Raw genomic sequence first — 25395 nt, forward strand, 5'->3', positions numbered from 1 at the left:
GATGTCGAGGCCAGAGGTGCTGGGGCTGAGGTCGGTGGCTAAGAGGAGGGGGCCGAAGGCTGGACGGGTGGGCTGGGGGCGAGTTGGGGTCGGAGACCTCTGGGGACGACAGAGGCACCCGCGGCGTAGATGGAACTGCGTGGAGGACTCGTGTGCTGGACAGAGCTGGGAGGAGGTCCCCGCCCCCGGGTCCCCATTGGAGCAGGACGGCCAAGGCCACGCCCCTTTGACGGAGCCCCGCCTACAAACCCCAAACCTTGGCCAAAGGTGCGCTTGGGGTGGGCGGGCTTAGGGGGGTGTCTTTAAGGCAGCTACCCTCTCTCCCCCTTCGCGATAAGGAAGATGCCATCATTCTGTTTCACAGAGAGCAAACTGAGGCTCTGAATGAGGAAGCCCCTGCTTGATGTCATACAACAGAGAAGGGATGCGCACTAGGTCTCCTGGCTTTAAAAAGCACCATACACAGTGATTAAAAATATGGACTCTGTTTTATAAAAAAAAAAATATGGACTCTGAGACAGACTGGATCCAAATCCCTGTTTTGCCACTCCTTTGTGTGACCTTGAACAAGTCACTTCGCCTCTCTGTGCCTCAGTTTCCTCAACTGGTAAGGAGGATATTAATAGTACCTACCTCACAGGGCTGCTGCAAGGATTAAATTGGATTATTTGCAGCACTTAAAACTGTACCAATACAGGTGCAACCACTGTGGAAAACAGTATGGAAGTTTCTCAAAAAAACTAAAAATAGAACTACCATATGACCCAGCAATTCCACTCCTGGGTATGTATCCGAAAAAAAAAAAACCAAAACACTAATTCAAATAGATACATGCACCCAATATTCATAGCAGCATTATTTACAACTGCCAAGAGATGGAAGCATCCTAAATATCCATCAGCAGATGAATGTATAAAGAAGATGTGGTACATATATACAATGGAATACTACTCATAAAAAAAGAACGAAATTTTGCCCTTTGCAGCAACATGGATGGACTTGCAGGGCATTATGCTGAATGAAATAAGTCAGACAGAGAAAGACAAATACTGTATGATATCACTTACATGTGGAATCTAAAAAATACAACAAACTAGAGAATATAACAGAAAAGAAGCAGATTCACAGAAATAGAAAACAAATTAGTGGTTACCAGTGGGGGCGGGGGGGCGGCCGGGAAGGAGCCATAAAGGGGAGGGGGAGTGGGAGGTACAAACTAGGGGTACTAGGAGGTACAAACTACTAGGGAGGTACAAACTATAGGCTCAAGGACATGCTGTACAACACGGGGAATATAGCCAATATTTTGTAATAACTGAAAAGTAACCTTTAAAAATTGTATTTAAAAACTATGTATACAGGGCTTGCCTGGTGGCACAGTGGTTAAGAATCCGCCTGCCAATGCAGGGGACATGGATTCGATCCCTGGTCCAGGAAGATTCCACATGCCACGGAGCAACTAAGCCCGAGAGCCATAACAACTGAGCCTGCGCTCTAGAGCCCGTGCTCCGCAACAAGAGAAGCCACCGCAATGAGAAGCCCGTGCACCGCAACGAAGAGTAGACCCCGCTCACCGCAACTAGAGAAAGCCTGCGTGGAGCAACAAAGGCCCAACGCAGCCCAAAATAAATAAATTAATTAGTAATAATTTAAAAAGCTACCTACACATAGAAAATGTTAAGTAAGTGTTGCTAGCGTCATCATGGTCTTCGTCATCATCATCATTATTACAAAAACTTATGAGGCAGGAGTAATAGGCATAGTATCTAATATCTACAGTCTTTTGCGTGCCTGTCACATTTCAGTCTCTGGGCTACGACCTTTTCACTGCATCTCATTAGCTCTCACAACAATCCTGCTATTATTTACATTGTTTAGAGGAGAAAATAAAAATGTATGGTCCTTGCCACGCATGGTTTTAAGGACACGACCTGAATAAATGAGGTACAGCCGCCCCCCACAGATATCTGTGGGTTTTCCATTTGCAGATTCAACCAACTGCGGCTCAAAAACAAATTTTTTTTAATTCCAGAAATTTCCAAAAGGCAAAACTTGAATTTGCCACAGGCCCACAACTATTTCCATAGCATTTGCATTGTGTGTACAACTATTTCCATAGCATTTACATTGTATGTACAACTATTCCCATAGCATTTACATTGTAATAGGTATTATAAGTAATCTAAAGATGATGTAAATTTTACCAGAGGATGTGCGTAGGTTAATGCAAATACTACACCATTTTATATAAGGGACTTGAACATCCACAGATTTTGGTATCCAAGGGGGTCCTGGAACCAAACCCCTGTGGATGCAGAGGGATGACTGTAGTTCTCACAGTAATCTTGTGAAGTCAGTACTTGTATGGTGCTCATTTTCCAGATGAGGAAAGCTGAGGACAGAGAGGTGAAGTAACTTGCCCAAGGTCACACAGAGGCTGAGCCAGGGATTTGAACCCAGAGCCAAGGTTCTTAACCATTCGACTATACTGTCTCTATATTTGCATAAAATCTCCCAGTTACAACAAAAAGCCACTTCACCAGGGCCAGGCTACACTCCCTCAGAATTCTAATCCTCTGTCTCCCCAGGGGCTGCCTGAGCCAATGAGGGCCACTAGCTGGGCCACCCTTATGCAGATGAGCACCCTGGTCTTTGTAAGTAAGGGAGCACTGAGAGGGGCAACCAGCTCCTTCCTGTTCCTGGCCACCTGGGGGGAGGCGGTGCTGGAAGAGGCTTGGGATCTGGGGGTCTGAGGCAAAGGGCCTCTGTAGTTCCCTAAAACTGGCAGCTCTGGGGACTAGAGGCCCAACACGGGATGCCACACACACCTGGACCTCCTGCCAGGCAGGTAGCTTCATGCCTCTAGGCCTCAGTTTCCTCATCTGTCAACTAGACTAATTTAGGATATTCCCTAAACCTCTTGGGGTTGTGGAGAAGATTCCATGAGGAAACCAATTAGCGCCTACCACATGGTAACGGATTGATACAGGGATCTATTAAAATTATTATTGGGACCTCCCTGGTGCTCCAGTGGTTAGAATTCCATGCTTCCACTGCAGGGGGCACGGGTTCGATCCCTGGTTGGGGAGCTAAATTCCCACATGCCGTGCAGTGTGGCCAAAAGAAAAATTATTAACATGTAATGGTATCTAATAAGTTATACAAAACAATATCTTGCAGTTCAATAAAATTATACATAAAATGTTAAGGTATAATAGATTGCTATGTGTTACATAGTTAAATATTGATTTATTGATACAACTGTAATGGCACATACGTTTGTACCATATCATTAGAGTATATAATGTGTAATTATATAATTAGATATTTAGGCTAATATAATTATGTAACACAACTATATGTTTATCTGTCATACACTATATAATGCACACTTGCATGTTAAATATGAAGTTTTCCCTCAGAGTTGTATGTATAACAGAAAATTATTCTGTGTCATTGTGCATTACATCATAAGATATTAATAGCGTTTCCTTTTTCTGTCAGTCATCATTATGTGTTTTAGGACCTACCCATGTTGCTCTGTGGACACCTGGTCTGTGGCTGCGGGGGGTTTGCAGGCCTCCCTGGTGACTGTCCTCTTCTGTTTATTCCCTCTCCCGCCTGCGGAGGTGACACCCAGGCTGCCCCCACCTCCCCCAAAATAACATTGCAGTGAACTTCCTTGTATATGCCCCCACGTGGAACTGAGGGAGACGGTCTCGGTATGAACACCCAGGAGGTAACCGTGGGGTCACAGCTCCACGCACACATTTAATTTGACTGCAGCGCCAAGCGGTCCTCAGGAAGGGCTGTCCCCTATCAGTACATAAGGGCTCCTCCGTCCCCAAGGCCCCAACCTCCACTTGGCATTTTTCCAGCTTCTAGTTTTTGCCAGACAAATAGGATGGCTCACTGTCGTTTCAATTTGCACTTCCCTGATCTCCTACCAATAATTTCTAGCACCTTCTCAGGTGCCTGTCTAGAGAGTTTTGGAGTCTCTTCCTCACCCTCATCCTCTTTGCCCATTTTTCTATCAGAGCGGCTGTCTTTTTCTCTTGTTGACTTGCAGCTGTCCCTTTTCCATTCTAGATATTAATCTCTCCTTGATTTTAAACTTTCTCTTTTTTTGTTTTTTTTGGCCACACCACGAGTCAGGCAGGATCTTAGTTCCCCGACCAGGGCTCAAACCCGCACCCCCTGCAGTGGAAGCTCGGAGTCTTAACCACTGGACTGCCAGGGAAGTCCCGATTTTACACACTTTAAATACTGTTTTTCCTCTCTGTCATCTGATATTTGTTCCATGGTGTCCTCATTAAAAGAAATCTTTATTTTATGTTATCAAATGCATCCTGTTTCTGCCTCATGAGTTTTTGTGGTTTGCTTAAGCAGTCTTTTCCTTTGCGGTTGTTGGTGTTATTGTTGGTATTAACCATCCCCGAGGGCCATGAGGGCAGCACACATTTATACCAGTGCCAGGGACCTTTGCCCGTCTCCCTCTCTGAGGCTTCTCTGAGTCCTGGGGGCCTGGAGACACTCTCCCACTATAAGCTGGTCTCAGCCAGGGCTGTTACATCACCTCTTGTAAAGCAGGTGCCGAGGAGATAGGCTGAGAGTCAGACAGACAGCACATCACAGAGAGCACTCTTGAGATCAAAGGAGAGAGAAGAGAAAAGGCAGGTGGAGGAAAACATGGAGAGGGTCTGCAACCATACGGCATGGCATGGAATGGAAAAGCTAAAGAGAATGGGCTCTGTGCTTGTCTAAATGTTTTGGCCTGAAAAAAAAATCCATGGTGACTTCTTTCTGTGCAAAAATAGACTTCTAAAAGAGCTTTGGTTGAATGGACTCACGTACTAGGTTTGGCAGAATCATACTAAATACTGTGACCATTAATCCACTCTCGGGTATCTACCCTACAGAACCGCACACCACAGTGTTCACCGCAAGTCAGGGGCTAGCATAACAGCAGCAGCATTTCACAGCAGCCCCAAACTGGAAACAACTCAAATGTCCATCACAGGAAAATCAATCAATAAATCATGGACTAATCACATGATGGAAGACTATACAACAACCAAAGGAATGAGCTACAGCTAAATATAACATGGAAGCATCACAAAGACATGATGTTGAATGAAAGAAGCCAGGGACTTCCCTGGTGGTCCAGTGGCTAAGACTCCGCACTTCCAGTGCAGGGGGCCTGGGTTCGATCCCTGGTCAGGGAACTAGATCCCACATGCATGTAGCAAATTAAGAGTTCGCATACTGCAATAAACGATCCTGCATGCCACCGCTAAAGGTCCTGCACACCGCAACTGAGACCTGGAGCAGCCTAAATAAATAAATAATTAAAAAAAAAATGAAGCCAGATAGTTGTTTCCATTTATATACAGCTCAAAACCAGGCAAAACTACTCTGTTAGAAATCAGGTTACTGGTAACTTTTGGGAGATAGCACTGGGAAGGAACACAAGGGGGCTTATGGGGAATGGAAATGTTCTATTTCTTGATTTCTGTGAATGTCACAGGGGCATATTCTGTTTGTCACCATTCAACAACCTAAACACTTATGATTTGACTCTTTTTTGTACTTCAATTTAAAAATGTGTCAAAAAAAAATGTCAAGCATGACACATTTAGGTAAGCAAAAACAAGCATGCACACTCAAAAGAAAAGTCTGTGTTTCTATGAGCATGTGTCCATGTACTTAAAAGCAGAGCCAACAGATCAGATGAAACCCAACCATGTATGATATTGGTCACCCCTGCCTAACAGGGACAGTGGGATGGGGAGGGGACTCCCCAAGGGTTAACTCCCATCTGCAATGTTTTTATACTAAGATAACAGTCTTTAAGATTATGTGAGGACTTCCCTGGCGGCACAGTGGTTAAGAATCCGCCTGCCAATGCAGGGAACACAGGTTCGATCCCTGGTCCAGGAAGATCCCACATGCCACAGAGCAAATAAGCCCGTGCGCCACAACTACTGAGCCTGCACTCTAGAGCCCCGCAACGAAGAGTAGCCCCCTCTTGCCACCAACTAGAGACAGCCCATGCGCAGCAATGAAGACCCCAACACAGCCAAAAAAAAAAAAAAGTTTGTGTGAGAATTAAATGAGTTAATATGTTAAGAGCCCTTAGAACAGTGTGTGGTATACAGTAGGTGCTACATAAGGTTTTCTTACAATAAAAGGAATAAAGTGAAAATGTTTTCTGGGGTATAAATGGTATTATTAAAACTAAGCTAGAAATAAAAGAAACATAAGAAATATACAAAATATTATGTCTTGTGACTTTCCAATCAAACTGCTGTGCATTATACATGGATATGTCCTCATAGAAATATAGACTTTTCTTTTGAGTGTGTTTACATAAATGTGTCATATTAGGCATACTTTTTTAAAAAAACTGCTCTTATTGAAGCTTGACAGTGACAGAACAGAGAATCACGGGTCTGGAGACCGAAAGATGGGGGAGATAGAGAGAGAGCCCGCTGGGTGATTGGGGGTGGGGGCCCACAGCACCGGAAACCTCAGCCTGAAGGGATCCCCGTGTGGGGGGAGGAGGGACCTTTGGTCTCTCCCCAGCCTCTTCCTTCCCCCTGGCCTGGGGCTGGGTGGGGAGGGGCAGTTCCTCTTTCCTTCCCAAGCACAGAGGAGGCCCCAGCTCCCAAGGGGCTAAGAAGCTGGAGCATTGGTGAGGGGGGGAGGAGCTGAGCCACACTCTTAAAAGACCCCTTCCCCTCAAGGAAGCATGAACAGGAAAGACAGCAAGAGGTGAGGGGACCCTTCTCCAAGAGACCAGGAGCGCCCTGCGCCCCTGGGTCTCGCTTGGGCTGCATGGGAAGTTTGGGGAGGTTCTAACCAGGGGCATAGGGTATCAGGCTACTCTCGGGGCAGCAGCAGGAGCAGGGGGCGCCAGGTGGAAAGATGCTTCAGGGAGTCCAGAGCCAGCTTAGGCTGGGGCTGTTTGCTTGGGTGTCTGTGTCTTATCCTTGCTCTTCTGGAATTTGAGCTGCTCTGATCCCATTCTCCCCACGCCCTTCACGCCCCCATCCTAATTCTGTAGGCTGGGTGTCTCTGTCCTCCCTGGGGTCTTCTTGGCTGCCCCCAGAACTGGAAACTCCAGACTCCCGCAGGGCCCTGCCCCAGGGGAGGGGAGTGTGATGCAGGGCAAGGCGGCTCCCCGGCGGCGTCTTAAGCAACTCCTGGCTGCTCCAGACGCTGCAGGGGGCAGAGAGTCCGAAGGTAAGGGCTTAGCAGCTGGCTATACCAGCAGGTTCTGCCTTCCTGTCCTCACAGGGGCCATGGTGGCTGGGTCCATAGCCTAGGCAGCTCCTTCTGCCTCCCCCAGCATGTCTTTGATAGGCAAAGTGTCCCCTCCCTATAATCTCCAGGAGTTTACTGGTGGAGACCTGGCTGCCTCATTTTCTGGCTGTGTGACCTTAGGTAAGTCACTTACCCACTCTGTGCCTCAGTTTCTTCTTCTGTCAATAAAATAATCATAGTCCCTCCTCAGAGGGACGCATGAGTCCTCGATGGTACAGTCTAGACCTGTGGTTCTCAAGCTTGGGCACACATCAGGACCACCTGGAGGGCTTCTAAAACACAGGCTGCTGGCCCACCTTCAAGGTGTCTGATTCTGTAGGTCTGGGGTGGGGCCTAAGAATTTGTATTTCTCTCAAGTTCCCAGGTGATGCTGTTGGGATTGGTTGGGGACCATGTTTTGGGAACCCCTAAACTAGATAGATGCTCAACCCTCTGCCCGGTACACATCCAGTGCTCAGTAATGCCAGCTGTTACTCAACAACATTCAAAATGATTACGGAGCTTTTAGGATGCACCAGGGACATGGCAGTGCCCTTGTTATGGGGGTCTCCCGATTTCTGGTTTCACCCCCATTCCCCAGGCCTTGCTTCTAGTTTGCTCCATCACATTCTTTCTCTGCATCTCAAATTTAACTTTCTCACCTCTGGCCACTTAAGGGCCTAAGCAAACTAAATCCCTTAGTTAGCACTTTTGAAGAGCAAGGCATTGAATGTTCATAATAAATTCTTGGGGAAGGTCTGAAGACGACCCTCATTTTTCACATGAGGAAACTGAGGTCCAAAGAAATTATGTGATTAACACAAAGTCTCACCAGCCAGCATAAATTTCTCCAACCCAGTTCTGTCTGACTCTTGTGGAAGCCAAGGCCTTCTGCCTGGATTCTGCTCCCTCCTTCCTCTACCATCCCTGTCTCTCCATTACCCTCTTTCCCCAACTGGAACAGGAGCCTTGGGGAGGCACAGGGCAGAGTGAGGGTTATTTTTAAACTTTCCTTGAAGCTGCCTCAGCCCCAGGAACCGCACCCAGCTCTGAAGGGCTCTGGTGAGGCTACTTTGCACCTGTATCTTCTCTCCAGGCTCCAAATCTAGGGACCCAGGCTTGCAGCTAAGACTCCAGTCCCACCGAAAGGCTGGCTTGGGGGAGGGGTCTGTCACCTTAGTGGCGGTCAAGGTCGGGGAGGAGGGAGAGATGGAATCTCAGGGGTCTGCTTCTCTCATGAGGGCTGGGGGGAGGAGGGGTAGGTGTTGGAAAGCAAAGGGGAATTCTGAGGAGTATCCCTGAAGGCAGAACCTCCCATGATTCCCCCTGGGGAGGATAAGAATAATTCTGGGGGTCTTCTCCTATGATTCCCTGGGAGGTCAGGAGTAACCCATCTGCCAACAGGAAGCCTCTCCCATGATGTCTTGGGACCATACAGTCAAGGGGAATTGGGGGACAATGCCTGGAGGAAAGAGTTCTTATGATTCCTGGGGGGTCTTTAGTAGTCCTGGGGCTCTTCTCCCGTGATTCGCTGGGGGCGGTGGTTCAGGGTAGTCCTAGGGTTTTCCCCCCTGATTCAGGACAGGCGTGACCCTTGGAGTTTTCTTGTAGGAGAAGCCTCCCATGATCTGGACTACTCCTGGGGTTTTCTCCTATGGAACCACGGTAGGTCAGGACTAATGCTAGGACCTTGCCTTTAGAATGCCTTGGGGCTTTGGGGTCAAGAAGAATTCTGGGGGTCTGCCTCAAGGAAGGGGCTCCCATGATTCCCCAGGAAATGTGTCCACAGGAAGTCCCACCAGGAATGCCCGGGGAAGACAGGGGGCCGGGGCCGGGCCCGACAGGCCCGCCGCCACAAGACGTGCCCCAGCCCCCGGGAAATCAGCAAGGTCATGGCTTCCATGGCTCTGGGTATGCTGAATGAGGGCGGCTGCAGCGAAGATGACCTGCTGGAGAAATGCATTCAGTCTTTTGGTGAGTGTCCCCTCCCTGGCCAGCCTCCCCAGTCCTGAGGTTGGGCCAAGCACCCACCTCTCTCTGGGCTCAACTTGAGGGGTATAAAATAGAGGCAGGCGTATGTGGAATGACTCTCAATCACTACAGTAGGAGTAAGAGAGACACCTACCTGCGCTTCTGTTTCCTGAGCCGCGGGGGGAGGGGTCTGATACTATTTCCATCTTCAGTATGACTTGCCAGGGACGGTGCTGGTCCGTGCACGGTACAGACAAGGAAACTGGAGCACAAGGAGGCCAGGTTGTTTGCCCAAGTTCATACATGGAGTCACTGGTAGAGCTGGGGTTTGAGCCAGGCTGTCCAACCGGCTCTGGAAGCTGTGCAGTCCATTGCCCAGCGGCCATTCTGACACAGTGTCCCCTTCTCCTGCCTTCAGACTCGGCTGGCAGCCTGCGCCGTGGGGACCACATTCTCAACATGGTACTTGCCATGCACAACTGGGTGCTGCCTTCTGCCCACCTTGCTGCCCGTCTGCTGACGTTATATCCTCCCGGGGCCATGAGCAGTGGGTGGAGGACGGAGGGCGGAGATGAGAGAGCCTGGTGGGGACGGGGTGAGCAGGCAGGTCTGAGATGCTGGATAACAGAACCTTGACTGGAACTTAAGTACCAGGAGGCCACAGGGAGCACACAGGAGCTGAGGAGGCTGCAGATCTGTCACCTGGTCAGGTAGGCCTGGGCCAAGACCTACACTCCCATGACCCAAGATCCTCACCCTACTGCCCCCCCCCCAAAAAAAAAACCACTTCCCAGAGACTACCCAGTCCTGCTCCTGCAAATCCCACTCTGAGAATCCCCTGGCTTGGTCCCTAAAACCTCTCAGTTCTCTTCCTTAGAACCCTCACCTCTTAGAGACCCCTGACCAGATCCTATGGACCCTCTCCCAGCTGGTACCCCAAGACGTCCAGCTCAGATTCCTAAAACCCCGACCTCCCATATACCCCAGCCTAGTTTCTAAGACCCCCCTCACCCTGTTCCCCCAAAATCTCACCCCTAGAGGCCCCCAACCTAGCTCCTGAGACCCATGCCCACTACCCTGCTTCCTAGCCATCCCACTTCCAAGAGATTGCCCAGTCCATCTGCCATAGATCCCTCAGCCTGTGTTAAGAGGCCCCCAGTCCTACTCCCAGAGATCCTCCCAGCCTGGTGGCTCTCTGAACCCTGGCCTTCCAGAGACCCCCTGCACACATTTAGAGACGTCCCCAAGCCCAGCACCTAGAGATCCCCCAGCCCAAGAGACCCCTTTCAGAGACCTGCCTCACCCCCAGCCTCATTCCACCATCTCTAAACCACCCTCAGGTACTGGCTGACCCAACACCCTGAGACAGTGCATCAGGAGCCCCAGTTAGAAGAGGTTATAGGTCGCTTCTGGGCCACTGTGGAACAGGAGGGTAACGCAACCCAGCGGAGCCTGGGAGACTCCGCGAACCTGTGAGTCAGTCCCTTCCCCTTCCCTCCCACCCCCACTCTGCCTTCTGCCTCCACACTCCCACACCATCCACCCCAGCTCCTCCCCCTGCCTCTCTTTGCCCCCAGGCTGAGCCCTGGTGGCCCTGGCCCCCCTCCCCCCATAAGCAGCCCAGGCCTGGGCAAAAAGCGCAAAGTGTCCTTGCTTTTCGACCACCTGGAGACCGAGGAGCTGGCAGAGCACCTCACTTACCTGGAGTTCCGGTCCTTCCAGGCTATCACGGTAAGGACGCCCCTCCTCCCAGCTGGGGAGGGCTTGGGGTGGGCTGAGGTGTGGCTGGGGCCAGGCAGGACTGAGAGGACCCAAACTGTCAAACTTGGGTGCTAGAGGGTCCAGGAAAATGAGTTAAGCCGGCTGAGCACAGAGCCCCGGGTTCAAATCCCATCAGCCCCTTCCTACCTGTGTAATTTTGAACTAGTTTCTCAACCTCTCTGGGACTCAGTTTTCTCATGTGTAAAAAGGAGGTCATAATGTTTCATTGGCTGGTTGGGGAAATTAATATGTCCATTTAAAAATGCTCGTCACAGTGCCTGGCACATAGTAAGTGCTCAAAATATTTTATTAATTGTTCATTTATTTGAGAAGCATTTAAATTCACTGTGCCTCAGCCCGTTATCTGTAAAAGGGGGACTTAGTTCCTGCCCCATAGGATCAGCCTCGTCCAGAGTAAATGCTCTATAGTTGAACCATTTGAAATTGCCATGTTTTGACATATTTAACCTACCCAAATTGTAATTTCAAATGCTTCAACCTATATATAAGTGTTTAGCTATTGCCATCTTGCCATCATCGTTTTGAGGGTAGTTGGGGATCTGCTTCCTTAATGGGAAAATTTCCTGATTGTACACACACACACACACACACACAGTGCAGTAGATGTGGGTATGTAATGTTGACTCCTTGAGCAGAACAAATAGAAGTTAGTTTCGTGTCCTCTTCACCACCCTTCCCTTTGCTGACTATATACCAGTCAGGTATACAGTTAAGAGCAATAGACTGGGTTCCCTCCCTGACTCGGGCCTGTGTGACCCTGGGCAAATTACTTAGCCTCTCTGTGCCTCAATGACCTCATCTCTAAGATGGGAATAATATAGTGTTCACTTCATAGACTTGTGAGGCTATGAGGAAGGGCTCAGAATAGTACCCAACTTTCTTTAAACATTTCTCCTCAGATGGGAGAGGGCCATGGTGACCTCAGGGACATGTGATGGCCGGGCTAGGACGTCAGAGGTCGTGACTGCTTGGGGGATGGCGTGTGAGGGGCAGAGCCTGAGCGCGAGGGCCCACCCTGACACCCACCTCACCCCCAGCCCCAGGACCTGCGGGGCTACGTTTTGCAGGGCTCCGTGCGGGGCTGCCCGGCCCTGGAGGGATCCGTAGGTCTCAGCAACAGCGTGTCCCGCTGGGTGCAGGTCATGGTGCTGAGCCGTCCCGGGCCTGCACAGCGCGGGCAGGTGCTGGACAAGTTCATCCACGTGGCACAGGTGAGGTCCGCCCCGTCGCTCTGCCCACTTTCTGAGCACCTGCCCCGCGGGGCTCCCGGGCGGTGACGTCACCATATCGTGGCCCCTCCCGAACGCATCACGCCCCACCCTGGCCGCGTCCCAGCGGCCCCAGTCCTGTCGTTTTAACCCGGGACTGTGACGGCACTTCTTCCCTGGCCTTGATTTCACCACGTCCAACCCGCCCTGGCCCCACTCCTTGGTCCCAGCCGTGGCAGTTGACGACTTTCCTCCTGACCCCGTCTCACAAGCCCAATGCCCGAATATTCTATCCGCAGGGCAATGAAAGAGGAGACTCTTTCTTGCCCGCACCTTTGCGTCAAACTCTACCCCGTCCCTAGGCCCCAGCTGTCCCTTTAGGACAGTGACAGCATCCGACCCCATCACTTCAGGTCTCCCTTGGCCCGCCCTTTCTCTTCACCTTCCCCCCTTTCCCTTCCCCCCTCCCCTTCCCCCTCCTTTCCAGCTATGTTCCCTCCCTTCTGGAGAAAAGGGAAGCCCGCCTTCCCCCAGCGTGGCCACGCCCCTTTGCGTACTTCCTCGCAGACCACGCCCTGCCTCTGGCGTCTTCCATCTCCTTGCTTCCCCTGTCCCGCACGACAGACCAGGGTGTTCTGGCATCTACATGGGGTCTTCCCGGTATGAGCGTCTTCCATTCCTCCCTGGCCCCCAACAACCTTCTCCCCCAGCAACCTCCGCTCTTCAAACTTGAGAAAGGGGAGGGATGACCCCACACCTGTCTCTGATATCTACCTGACCCCTCCGTATCACTCTGGACGATTTCACCTCTGCCCAGCTCCCAACTCCTGCCCAGAACTCAGGCCTTCTGATCTCCCCTCACCTGGCTGGCTCCCAGTGCAGAGGCCGCCTAGTTGTCTGACACCCTAACATCTGTCTGCAACCTCCACACCTGCCTGACACAGACCTGTTGAGTCCCCAAACCCGTCCAACACCCCATACTTGCCTGACTCCCCCCACTTTTTTTTTTGGCCATACCACGTGGCATGTGGGATAATAGTTCTCCCACCAGAGCTCCAGCTCATGCCCCGGCAGTAGAAGTACACGCTGAGTCCTAACCACTGGACCGCCAGGGAAGTCCCTGACTCCCCCCACTTCTGTCTGACCTAACATTAGTTTATCATCTGCCTGACCTCCGTGTGATGCCCACATACCTGCTTGTGGCCCACTCCTGCCTGACACATCTCACCTGTCTGATGCCTGCACTGGCCCATCCCCACACATGCCTGAGACCCCAACTCAATAGGGATGCTGTCATTTGAACCCCCAATTTGCCTGTCCTCCATGTGGTGCCCACCACTTCTGCATCACCCTCCCTTCCTAGAGGCTCCTCCAGCTGCAGAATTTCAACACGCTGATGGCAGTCACTGGGGGCCTGTGTCATAGCGCCATCTCCAGACTCAAGGACTCTCACACCCACCTGAGCCCTGACAGCACCAAGGTGAAGTCCCACTGCCCTCCCCAAAGTTCCAGTGGTCAATTATCCTGAACCCACACACTTTTCCCCAGCCCCCTCCGTCCCTTCTCAGGGGCTCTGGAGCCACCCAGAGACCTTTTGCCCCTCCAAATCTGACAGACCCCCCAGGCTTTGTCCTCCTCTGTCATTCTTCCTCCCTCCTCATCCGTGGTGCTGACCTCTCTCTACTGTGTGTCTGGTCCTGAGCAGGACTGGAGGGAGGCAGATAAGAGATGTTAGCAGAGAACTTGCAGTCCAGGTGGGGAGTGAAATGATGCCCCCAGGGATGCCAACATTTGGGCCACCCATGGGAGGAGCATGGGTTGGTGGTGTCCTGAAAGTGTCTAAGGAGAGTGAGTCATTCATGAGTCTGGTGTGTGCCTGAGGTCAGGATGTGGCAGGATATTGGGCTGGAGATGCCGGGGCAGGGGGCGGGGGGGGGGGTGGGAAGGTCCTGTTGAGCCTTTTGCAAGCTCAACTAAGGTGTCTGGGCTTTATCTAGAGGGCAGTGAGGAGCTAGGAAGCGTTTGGGAATGCTGAGAGCACCCATGATCAGATTTGGGTTTTTGAAAAATCACTCTAGCCTGGGGAATGGGAGACAGTGGGGCCTTTCTGAGATGGGGGCCCAAGTGGAAGAGCAGTCTGGGGAGATGCTGAAGCCAATGTGGGACACGGAGGAGCTTGGGGAGAGGTCCAAAATGTCATTGGGCCCCTGGGGGGTCCAGAGCCACACAGGACGCTGCTAGATACTCCCCTTCAAGGAGCTAGGGGAACAGAACTGGCCTCCCCGATTACATGCTGCTCCCCGCCCAAAAAAACCCATGCCCCTCCCACATAGGCCCTGCTGGAGCTGACTGAGCTCCTTGCTGCCCACAACAACTACGCCTGTTACCGCCGCACCTGGGCTGGCTGCACCGGCTTCCGGCTGCCTGTACTGGGTGTGCATCTCAAGGATCTGGTGTCCCTGCACGAGGCACAGCCTGACAGGTTGCCTGACGGCCGCCTGCACCTACCCAAGCTCAACAGCCTCTACCTGCGGCTGCAGGAGCTGGCAGCCCTCCAGAGGCAACACCCCCCCTGCAGTGCCAAGGAGGACCTACTGCATCTGCTCACGGTGAGCTGCCCTGAGCTGCCCAGGCTGAGCTCCCAGAGGCCGCACCTGCGGGGTACTGAGATTTAGGGTCCTGGGTGGGTGAGGGTCAGGATAGAATAGTAGAATAGCACTGGAATGCATGGGCTTTGAAGCCAGAGCTTCTAGGGGTGTTTTTGTTTTTTTTCTGTGTGGTCTTGGGCAAGTCACTTAACCCCTCAGCCTCAGTTTCCTTAACTACAAAATGGGAATACAAATAGGACCTACTTCAGAGAGTGGTTGAAAAGAATCAGTAATATAATTCATATAAATATCATTCATATAATTCACATAAAGTACTTAAAATAGTATCTGGAACACAGTGAGCTCTATATAAGTAATGCGTTTTTCCCCCAGTTCCCCCAGCAACTCAAGTATCCATTGATCTGAGCTCCAGAATTGCTTCCGGCTTTTGCACTCCTGAACTCCAAGGTTCTGAGCTTCTCATGCCACTAGTCCAAAGTTCCAAGCTTTAACATATCCAGGAATCTAAGCAAAAAGCTAATAACAGTTATCGACCACTTATTATGTGCCAGGCGCCATGTTTAACAGTCCCCAGAGAGCACTTCATTCCATCCTCACAACCCTACGAGGAGGGGACCCTTATTGTGCCCATTCTACAGACTGAGAAACTGAGACCCACAGAGGTGAGGTCACTTGCCCCCTGTCCCACAGCAGGCCAGCTTCAGAACATGTATTAACTGTCACACTATGTCCTAAGACTGCAAGTGTGAGATTCTGGCTATATTTTATTTTACATAGACAGATAGATAGGTAGATAGATAGATAATAGAGATAGAGAGGTAGAGATATATATATTTCATTCTGAAGAGCTATAAATTGAGAGAGACTGGGATTCTGAGGACCAGGTAGTCTAAGACTGAAAAGCTGACTTTCAGATCCTAAGACAGGACCACCTGCAAATTGAAAATGTGGGGCTCCTTGTTTGAAATTATTAAGAATTTCAAGATGGTGACAGCAGGGCATTAAATGAAGTGGAGGCCCCTCTAAGTGTGGGGCCTGCCTGTGAAGCTGGTCCTGCCCCAGAATGATTGGTGCCTGAGCTGCTATGCTATGCTGACCCTAAGAGGCCATCAGCCCAAATATTTATTGAGCACCTGCTGTGAGCCAGGCACTACTTTAGGCACTTAGGCTCACAGCCGTGTGCAACATCAGAAAAAAATTGCTGTCTTGTGGGGCTGACTTCCTAGTGGGGGAGATAGCCAGTGAAAAAAGTAAATAAGTAAATCATATGGTCTTTTAGATAAAAAGTGCTATAGAGAAAATTAAAGCAGAAACAGGCATGGAAAGTGACAGGGGTTTGCAATTTTAAATAGGATCAAAAGAGCCTCGGTGACAAGATGGTGTTTCTGGTCTAGGGGACCAGCGGTGTGCAGAGCGAAGTGGGGCTCAGTGGGAGAGAGGACCATGGGGGTCCCAGGGAAGAGGGGCTTTGGAAAGAGGAGGAGACTGCGGGTCCAGGCGGGCATGGGCTGTAGGTAGGAGGACAGAGACAAGGAGGGTCCGTAACGCCCTGCCCATCCTCCAGCTTTCCCTGGATCTCTTCTACACGGAGGACGAGATCTATGAGCTTTCTTATGCCCGGGAGCCCCGCTGTCCCAAGAGTCTGGTGAGACCCCAGCCCTGACCTCTGACCTCCAGCCCAAGCCTCTGCAATGACTAACTGCGACCCTCTGTCCCTGCCCCAGCCACCCTCCCCCTTCCAGGTGCCCCTGGTGGTGCAGTGGGCCCCTGGCGTGACGCCCAAGCCCGACAGGGTCACGCTGGGTCGGCATGTGGAGCAGCTGGTGGAGGTGAGGAGGAGCCCTGGGCGGGAGGAGGGATCTAAGGCCCCGGGGCCTCTGACTCGGCCTGACTCTCCCCTTCGCACGCTCCTCTGAAGTCTGTGTTCAAGAACTATGACCCCGAAGGCCGAGGCACCATCTCTCAGGAGGACTTTGAGCGACTCTCAGGCAACTTCCCCTTCGCCTGCCACGGGCTTCACCCACCCCCCCGCCAGGGGTAGGTGCTCCCGACTCCTGGGTTCCCTTAAGACGAGGACCTGGGGTATCCAGGACTCCTGGGTCTGGGAGAAATGGGCCAGTCCTGCTGAAGCGCAGTCTCTTCCCCAGGAGTGGCTCCTTCAGCCGAGAGGAGCTGACAGGGTACCTGCTCCAGGCCAGCGCCATCTGCTCCAAGCTGGGCCTGGCCTTCCTGCACACCTTCCAGGAGGTCACCTTCCGCAAGCCCACCTTCTGTGGCATCTGCAGTGGCTTCGTGAGCACTCCGCCCGCTGTCACCCTGAGGGACCCCTGGAGCGCCCTAACTCCTCACAGCCTGGGCTGGAAAAGCCAGCCCTGCCCTGGAGCGTGCACGGTCACCAAGCCCCGGATAATCCCCAAATTCCACAAAAGCCTCTAGCCTCAAATAATCCCTGTATTTCACAGCAACGCTAAACAATGGATATTCCCTACATTTTGGATAATTCTGAAGTCTAGATACTGCTCGATTCCCAACCTCCATCCTGGATAATTGCCAAACCCTGGAGAATCTACAAACACGAGTAGATTATCTCCAAGCGGAATCAATCTCCAAGTCTCTAGACCCCAGATAATTCAAACCCTGGATAATTTCCAAATTCAGGGTATCCTCAAACTCTGTATAATGGACAAATCTCTCAATCTCAAACCAAGAGCAATTCACAAACCTTGGATTACTTTCCGAATTTACTTTTTCATTCATTTTTTCATTCGTAAATATATACTGGGCACCTGCTGTGTGCCCGGCACAGTTATAGGCTCTGGGTGGGTGGGAGCACAGGAGGAAACAGAACAGACACAATCCCTGCCCATAGAATTTATGCTTTATTAATTCCAAATTTTGTCCAATTCTCATATCACAGATGACTTTCCAAACCTGAGATAACCTCCTAATTCCTTTAGTCTCCCAGATCCCACATAAGCCTCTAGCCTTGAAAACTTCCAAAACCTGAATTGTTTCCTCCAGACAGACCCCAGCCCCACCCCAATCACAGCCCTCCTTCCCCTAGCCTAGGTAACCTATTCTGCTTTCTCTTCCCAGCTTTGGGGTGTCACCAAGCAAGGCTACCGCTGTCGGGGTGAGCGGGGCATGGGTAGGGGGAGGGAATCCAGGACCCGCGGGCTGGAAGAATAGAGGACACAGACTGGGCCTCTGGCACTAACCTCTGAATTTCCCCCAGACTGTGGGCTGTGTTGCCACAAACACTGCAGAGACCAAGTGAAGGTGGAGTGTAAGAAGAGGCCAGGGGCCAAGGGCAACGTGAGCCCCCTAGAAGCCCCTGTCCCACCCACACCAGTTCCCCATGCCGGCTGTGGTAAGACCCAGGGTGTAGCAGTCCTGGGAAGGGGATCTGGTGGATGGATGGGGATTAACTCCAAGGTCATGAGGTCTTTCCTACCGCACCCACATCCCTCCCATCCACAACCCCACGAACAGGCTCCGAGGACAATTTCTCCTACACGCTATCCCTGGAACCTGAGACTGGGTGGCACGTTTGCCATGCTTGGACCCAGACAGAGCCCTCACATCCCTCCTGGGAACCAGAGACGGTGAGGAGGAGCTGCCCCTACCCACAACTGGATACAGGGAGACCAGCCTATTTGCCTGGGGGAGCCCAGACAGATTTGGGGAAGCATAGGAAAGTTAAAATATGCAAAAGTCCTCAGTTGCTTGGGTAGGAGGGCATAGATAATGGTTAATTTTTTAATGTTGATAGAAAATAGGAATTACAGTATGTTGTGGGGAGGGGAAGGGGTAGCCACTAGTAGAAAAGAAAAGGGAGTTTAGGAAGAAAAAAAGAAAGACAACTATAAGATGGCTAGAATAATGCCAAATATATCAGACACTAATGGTGGAGTAAATGCCACGATTCGAAAGTGGGGACTCTCAGATTGAGCTAAAAGAAAATCCAGAGGGGACATTCATCCATCCACTTTCACAAGTCTGGGTGAGGCTCTCCCCCTGCAGTGAACCGTCTCCTGGACATCGTACATTTCCCACATCACCCAGTGTCTTCCTCCTTCCAGGTCCCTCTGCCAGCGACGGCCCCATCACCCACCCAGTCCTCCAAGCTGAGTTCCTAGACGTTGCCTTGGTCTGCTCTCTCCCCACTCCCTCCACCAGAGTCAGTCTCGAGTCCTATTATTCGGCCTCCAGCAGAACCCCCCAAAGGCATCGCCTCCTTCCCATCCACACTGCCTTTGTTGAAGCATCCGTCATCTCTTACTCCAAAAGAAAGTTACTTTCTTCTTTTGCATCAGAGTGCCTATTAATCGTACTCCCTTTTCTTGCATTTAATATCCACCTCTGTGCTGGATACATTTAGACCTAGGCATCATCTCGCCACCTCCTTAAATCTCCATTTTACAGACGAGGAAACAGGCTCAGTGGAAGTTAAAACTGCTCACCCAAGGTGGCAGAACTCCTAAGTGCTGGAGACAGGACTCACACCCAGGTTTGCCTGCCTCTAAAATGGAAGCTACTGACCAATATGCTACACTGATGTCAGCATGGGTCAGGAGGGGGACGGTACGGGGTGGGTAAAGTTCCAAACTCTGGAGTTCCAGAGATGGGAGAGAAGGCCAGAGAAAGGGTGGAACAGGGAGGTAGCCTGTGAACACCTGAGTCCAATCACATCCCTCCTCTGCTCAGAGCCCTCCCATGGCTTCATCTCACTCAGGGGAAAAGCCAGAGTTCTCACTGTGGCCCACCCCACATGGTCTGCCCCCATCACCTCTCCCACCTCCCCTCCCACCACTCACCCCCTCACTCATCCTGCTTCAGCTACACTGGCCTCCAATGGTCCCTGATCATGCCCCAAAATACTCCTACCTCAGGGCCTTTGCACTGGACACTCCCTCTGTCAGGAAGGGAAGGCTTTTCCCCAGAGGTCCACATGGCTCCCTCTTTGGGACTCAGCTCAGGTACCCACCTTCTCAGTGAGGCCTCCCCTGATCATGCATAAAGTTGCAATCCTGCCATGGTCTCAATCCTGCCTTCCTGCTTTATTTCTCTCCAAAGCCCTTTCCCCATCTGACAAACTAAACTTTCTTGTCTGCCCTTCCTCACCAGAAAGGTCAGCTCCGGGAGACCAGGGGTTATTATTATCTGTAACCCCAATGCCTAGCACAGGGCTGGCACATGGTGGGTACCTGACAGATGTTTGCCCAATGCCTGCATGTCTCCTCCCCCATGCCCACTGGGAGGGAAAGATGTTGCTGAAGAGCAAAGGGCTTTAAAGGTCAGAGCAGCAGGGGCCTGTTCAGACCCAGGGGACAGAGACCCCCTACCTTTCCTCAAACCTGAGCACCCCTGACCCGGCCCCCACAGAGATAGTTCCTAGGGCTGTCATAAATTAAATTTAGGACTTCCCTGGTGGCGCAGTGGTTAAGAATCCGCCTGCCAATGCAGGGGACACGGGTTCGATCCCTGGTCTGGGAAGATCCCACATGCCGCGGGAGCAACTAAGCCTGTGCGCCACAACTACTGAGCCTGCACTCTAGAGCCCACGAGCCACAACTACTGAGCCCGAGTGCCACAACTACTGAAGCCCGTGCACCTAGAGCCCATGCTCTGCAATGAGAGAAGCCACCGCAGTGAGAAGGCCACGTGCAGCAACAAAGACCTAACACAACAAAAATAACAAATAAATAAATTTTTAAAAATTAATTAATTAATTAAATTATTTTCCAGAGAACATGGTCCTTGGTGTTTGAATGGTAGATGTGGGGAGGACATTTGGGACCTGAGGAACAGGGGATATGGGGCTGGGGTGCCAGGTGCCAAGAGAAACCCTCACAGTGACTCCTCAGAGATTATCAATGTCAGCACCTCATGAAGGACCCCCCTCCAACCACCAGTCCCCCTTTACTTCTTCTTCTTACGGCCCCCAGCACTGGCGGCCTGCCTTCCGCCCGCCTCTGTCCTCTCTTCTGCTCTGCCAGCTGGGCATGGGAGCCTCCAGCTCATTTGGGCGGCCCCCCCGGTCTGGAACGCTGCCCATAAGCACCTGAGAGGTGATTAGACTTGAGTTGCAGAGAAGAAAAATATCTTGGACAAGGGGGCTAGAGAGCCAAGAGAACAGCATGAGGCTGAAAAGGAAGGGCAGATGCTGGGACTTCCTTGGTGGTCAGTGGTTAACACTCCTTACTCCCAATGCAGGCTAAATATGTAATCATTTGAACAGAGGGTAGTTTGCTTTAAAAATGGTTTAAAACCCAATACAGCGGACAGGGGTGAGTGGTGGGAGAGGATTCTAAGCCAAAGCAGGAGAGGAGGGGCAGGGCCTTAGTAAATAGGTGGGACTTTGTTCTGAAGGCACTGGGGAGCCATAGAAGGGTTTTGAGCTAGGAGGGACATGGTCAGATGTTTGAGTTAGAAACATCCTTCTAACTGCCATGTGGAGGGGGCAGATTAGAGGTCGTGAGTCCAGAGGCCAGGAACCCAAGGAGAAGGCGAGAGCAGGAGCCCAGGCAGAAGAGGACAAGGTTTGTACAAGCAAAGGCTAAAAGGCCAGTTTGAAGGCCAAGGATGCTGGGGCCCTTCCCCATCCCCAGGTACTCACCTTGTGGATAGCACAGCAGGTCCCTCGGCGGGCAGTCTTGCTGGTGGCTGGGACAAGGCGTGACAGGTCAGCTCGAGCAGCCAGGACGTGTGCAATGGAGACATCCGATTCTGGGGTCAGAGCCTCTCGAATTGGGATCAGCACTGCCTTCATGGCCTCTCCTTGGCCTAGTGAGTAGGAGTAGACATGGAGAACGTGCCCACGAGACCTCCCCAGATGGGATCTGTAATCTTGAAAGCATCTCTTCCTGTCTCAGGGCCTCACTTCCCACATCCTTTTTTCTTTTTTAATATTTCATTATGTTTCTTGTTTGTTTGCTTTATCGAAGTATAGTTGATTTACAATGTTGTGCACTTCCCACATCTTTTAGTAAGGAGTATTGCTCTAAATACACTCCCAGATCAGACCAGGGAATTCTAGAATGCCCTGGGGGCCCTGAGATTCCAGACCCCCAAACCTCACAAGATTCTAAAATGTCCTGGGCCTCAGAACCAGCAAGAGGGTCATATCCCTGGCCCTCATGTCTCCTCCCTGCAGCTGCAGCCCTCACAACTGCTCCTGCCTTGGTCTTCTGCCCACACCTCTGCCCGATCACTCCAGTGGAAAGCAGATGTTGTGAGGTCCAGGCGCTTGAGGAGGAGGCAGCGGCGGCAGCAGTACTGATCTCGCAGGCTTTGGTACAGAGACTCCAATGCTTCCTGGGGGAAAAGGTCTCAGTCATGCCAGGGGCCCCACTCCCATTTCACTCCCATTTCTTTTCACATACATACAGCCATACACAGCCTTACCCATCTAGGTGCATCCAGCGGGTAGCTGAGGAGAGGCTTTAGGGACCCTGCGGGCAGGGAAGGCAGCAGCTCCACGATCTGATGAGAGAAGAAGGAGGCTGGGGTTGACCGGGCAGAAATCGGATAGACTCCTCCGTGGACCCCAGTTCCCCACGACCCTGAGGACCCCGGCCACAGAACCAAGAATGGCAGTCACAGTTGTAGGAAACATCCGTGGCTGTGCACTCCTCCCAGAGCCACTTTTGAAGAGGGGGCTGTCCCCCCTACGAGGAGAGTGAGGTGAGCCGGGTGCGGAGGGGGCTCCAGCCCTCTACCTTGGCATGCAAGTCTCGAAGCAGCTGGCTGGCTGGGGTCCCCGGCATGGGTCTAGGCAGCCCCAGGGCTTGGAGAGTAAGGACCATTTCCTGGACCGGGCCAGATCCCTCCTCTGCTCCCTCCACACCGGACTGCTCAGGGCTGGGATCCAGACGGGACTGCAGGCGGAGGAGGCGAGCAGCCTGGACCTCCGAGCAGAGAAAGCCTAAAAGTAGGGAAAAGGAGCAGTGCAATCAAAGAGGGCTGCCACCCCACCTACCGGGGTCAAAAAGTTCAAGCGGCTTCAAAACCTCCCGCCTCCTAGTTCCGCCCACCTAGAATCCTGCTTCTACCTCCAGAATAAGCCCCACTCACTTCGAGACCCAGCTCCCTCTGCAGATTTTTCAAACCCTGCCCACTTCGGAACCTCCTGTCCCGCTCCGTCTAACCCAACCCATGTGAGCTTCAAGACCCACCATCAAAATACTAACCCCGCCCATCGCAGAGCCCTTAGCCTAGCCCAGTGTTCGGACCCCACCCACCTCCGTCCGGCCCTCTCCCACCTCCGTCCGGCCCTCTCGCTGGTCTCAAAATTCTGACCACGCCCCCTCGGGATCCCGGGCTCCACCTCAACGCGCAGAGCCCGCCCCCCTCGAGGCTGTAGCCTCGCCCACTTCCGCATTCCGGCCAGCCCCCTCCTCACGCAGCAGGCGCAGGCGCACGCCGGGCTCCCGCAGCGAGGCCCCGCAGTTCCCGCCGCAGAGCTTGCGGTCTGGGCAGTGCAACTCCCGCAACAGGCCGGCCAACTGTCGCAGGAATTCCTCCTCGGGAACAAAACCTGCCGGAGGCGATAGATGTCAGGGCGTGGCGGCGCCACCCATGGCTCCGACACTCCCAGCCTCCCGCTCCATGCGTACCGTCGCCGGCGCTCAGCGCCTCCGTGCCCTCCTCTCGCTGCCGCTCCAGGGCACCCAGAGTCGCCAGCTCCGCCGCCAGCCGCGCGCACAGAGCCCTGAAGTCTGGGCACGAGGTTCCCAGCGACGCCGACCCCGAAAAACCCTCATACCTGCGGCGCGGCCGAGGCAGCGGGAGGGGGTGGGGGAGGTTAGTAGGAATTTCTGAGGGCAAACCTGCCCCTTTCTGCACCCCCAGCCACAGCCCGCTCCCCTTACCCCAGCGCCAGCAGGTCCCGGGCCAACGCGGCCCACTCCCTCTCCTCCGCCTCCGCCCCCTCCATGAAACTGCAGCCCCTTCGCCCGGCGCGCGCTCCCCCTGCCGGTCGGTGGGAAGCTCCGCCCCAGGAATGGCGTGCACCCCCCCCCCCCCCACCCCCCGTAACTGACCAATCAGCCTCTTCTTGCTAAGGGCCTTCGTCATTTCAATTGGTGCAGAAGGAGGCAGAACACGCCCCCGGGCTCGCCTCCAGAGCCGAGCAGTAGAGCACCGCCCTTCGGGTAAGCAGTCAGGACACTGGAAACCCCCAGCGGGCGTTCTGAATCCCGGCTGTCGCGACAGACCAGCGATGTCGCTACTGCTGCGACGTAGAAGCAACTTCGGCTTCCTTTTCCTCAGCCTCCCTCAAATGCCCTCTGCTTTTAAAGCAACTTTGACCAAGTGTTGTTCTCCCAGCTCCTCTCCAAGTCCAGAAACTCTTTCCCTCCTTTCCTACTTAGAGTTGGAATTCTGTCAGGGACCCAGGAATCCCAGCTACACACACACACACACACACACACACACACAGACACAAAACCGAGTTAGTCCGTTGGACCTTCACCCCTCTGCCCCCCTGAGGCTTGGAGAGAGGGAGCAGGTGCAATAGATTATGGTGATTAAGAGATTGCACCCTAGGAGTGCAATCTTGTCTGCAGGCAAAGGTTAGGATTTGACTCCACCATTCACCACCATCGTGTTCCTGCCAAATTTCTTCACATCTGTGTAATGAGGGTAATAACGCCTACATTTTACAGTTGTTTGTGAGGATTAGTGCTTAGCAGACATCTACGGGGTACTCTATTAAAAATGACTAACATATATTAAGCATTTCGTGTGTGCTACTCGGCTAAGTATCTTATCTATTTTATGGAAGAGAAAACTGTGATGCAGAGAGGATGAATCACAGAGTGAATGCATGGTGGTGCCAGGACTCCAAATTCAGATCTGATTCCAAAGTCCGTGCTTTTAACCACTTAACCTATTACTATTGTTATTACTGCTCTTGTTTTTGTAGCTGTTGTTAAAATTATTGTTCCAGGTTTACTCTCTTCCCGACTCTATCCTGGTCTCCTGTAGTTTCTGTAGTTCTACTGGGAGTGGGAGTGAACTGGGAGTAGAGCCTCAGGGAAGAAAAGGGCCAGAACCTGTTTCTCCAGGGCAGAGCCTACCCTTAATCTGGTTCCTCCATAGTCCTGCGTACCCCAAGGCTGGGTACTCAGGGGGCATTTGTTGACCTTAATAAAATACTAAAAATTGATCAGGCCAAAGCCTTGTAGTCATAACCTTGACTCTACTCTTTATAGTGTACTCCATATCTAAATTGGTGAACTTGACCTTCAAAACGGATCCAGTATCTTGGCCACTTCTCCCCGCCTCCACTGCTCTCACCCTCGTCCTGTGCACCACTGTCCCCCCTGGACCATCCCAGCAGCCTTCACCATGTCTCCATGGCCCCTCCTCCCCAATATCTGTCCCCCACAGGCAGCAAATGGGAACCTATGAATACCTGAGTCAGTTTACATCCCTCCCATGCTTGGAACCTTCCTGTAGCTCCACCTCACTCCGGGTGAGCAGAAAAGTCCATGCAGTAGCTTGCAAGGCCCCAC

The 25395-nt window shown here is 52.2% G+C and overlaps 2 protein-coding genes across 8 annotated transcripts; one reads left to right on the forward strand and one right to left on the reverse strand.

The window, feature by feature from the left end:
• Nucleotides 1-6629: 6629 nt before the first annotated feature.
• On the forward strand, nucleotides 6630-19187 carry RASGRP4 (RAS guanyl releasing protein 4). 4 transcript variants are annotated; one of them, XM_032611831.1, is made up of 19 exons: nucleotides 6636-6774; nucleotides 7395-7446; nucleotides 8917-8970; nucleotides 9095-9279; nucleotides 9695-9800; nucleotides 9924-9986; nucleotides 10617-10748; nucleotides 10854-11007; nucleotides 12096-12269; nucleotides 13630-13746; nucleotides 14600-14875; nucleotides 16440-16520; nucleotides 16600-16704; nucleotides 16794-16912; nucleotides 17023-17167; nucleotides 17972-18008; nucleotides 18111-18245; nucleotides 18368-18480; nucleotides 18958-19187. In XM_032611831.1, the coding sequence occupies exons 3-19, from the start codon at nucleotides 8960-8962 to the stop codon at nucleotides 19012-19014; spliced, it is 2010 nt and encodes a 669-aa protein (XP_032467722.1). In that variant the 5' UTR covers nucleotides 6636-6774; nucleotides 7395-7446; nucleotides 8917-8959; the 3' UTR covers nucleotides 19015-19187. The 4 variants fall into 4 exon arrangements, with proteins under 4 accessions (XP_032467721.1, XP_032467722.1, XP_032467723.1 ...); XM_032611832.1 differs by having other exon boundaries at nucleotides 6641-6774; nucleotides 7300-7446; XM_032611833.1 differs by lacking the exon at nucleotides 7395-7446 and having other exon boundaries at nucleotides 6644-6774.
• A 1394-nt stretch (nucleotides 19188-20581) lies between these two features.
• FAM98C (family with sequence similarity 98 member C) lies at nucleotides 20582-23866 on the reverse strand. 4 transcript variants are annotated; one of them, XR_004347126.1, is made up of 8 exons: nucleotides 23749-23866; nucleotides 23494-23642; nucleotides 23280-23414; nucleotides 22597-22802; nucleotides 22283-22360; nucleotides 22076-22188; nucleotides 21495-21661; nucleotides 20582-20939 (listed from the first exon to the last, which is right to left on the reverse strand). XR_004347126.1 is itself a non-coding variant. In XM_032614789.1 (7 exons), the coding sequence occupies exons 1-7, from the start codon at nucleotides 23811-23813 to the stop codon at nucleotides 21562-21564; spliced, it is 846 nt and encodes a 281-aa protein (XP_032470680.1). In that variant the 5' UTR covers nucleotides 23814-23866; the 3' UTR covers nucleotides 20582-21561. The 4 variants fall into 4 exon arrangements, 2 of the variants coding, with proteins under 2 accessions (XP_032470680.1, XP_032470681.1); XR_004347127.1 differs by having other exon boundaries at nucleotides 20585-20939; nucleotides 22076-22192; XM_032614789.1 differs by having other exon boundaries at nucleotides 20582-21661.
• Nucleotides 23867-25395: the final 1529 nt, after the last annotated feature.

This window comes from Phocoena sinus, chromosome 19, assembly GCF_008692025.1.
Source record: "Phocoena sinus isolate mPhoSin1 chromosome 19, mPhoSin1.pri, whole genome shotgun sequence".
NCBI classification, from domain to species: domain Eukaryota; kingdom Metazoa; phylum Chordata; class Mammalia; order Artiodactyla; family Phocoenidae; genus Phocoena; species Phocoena sinus.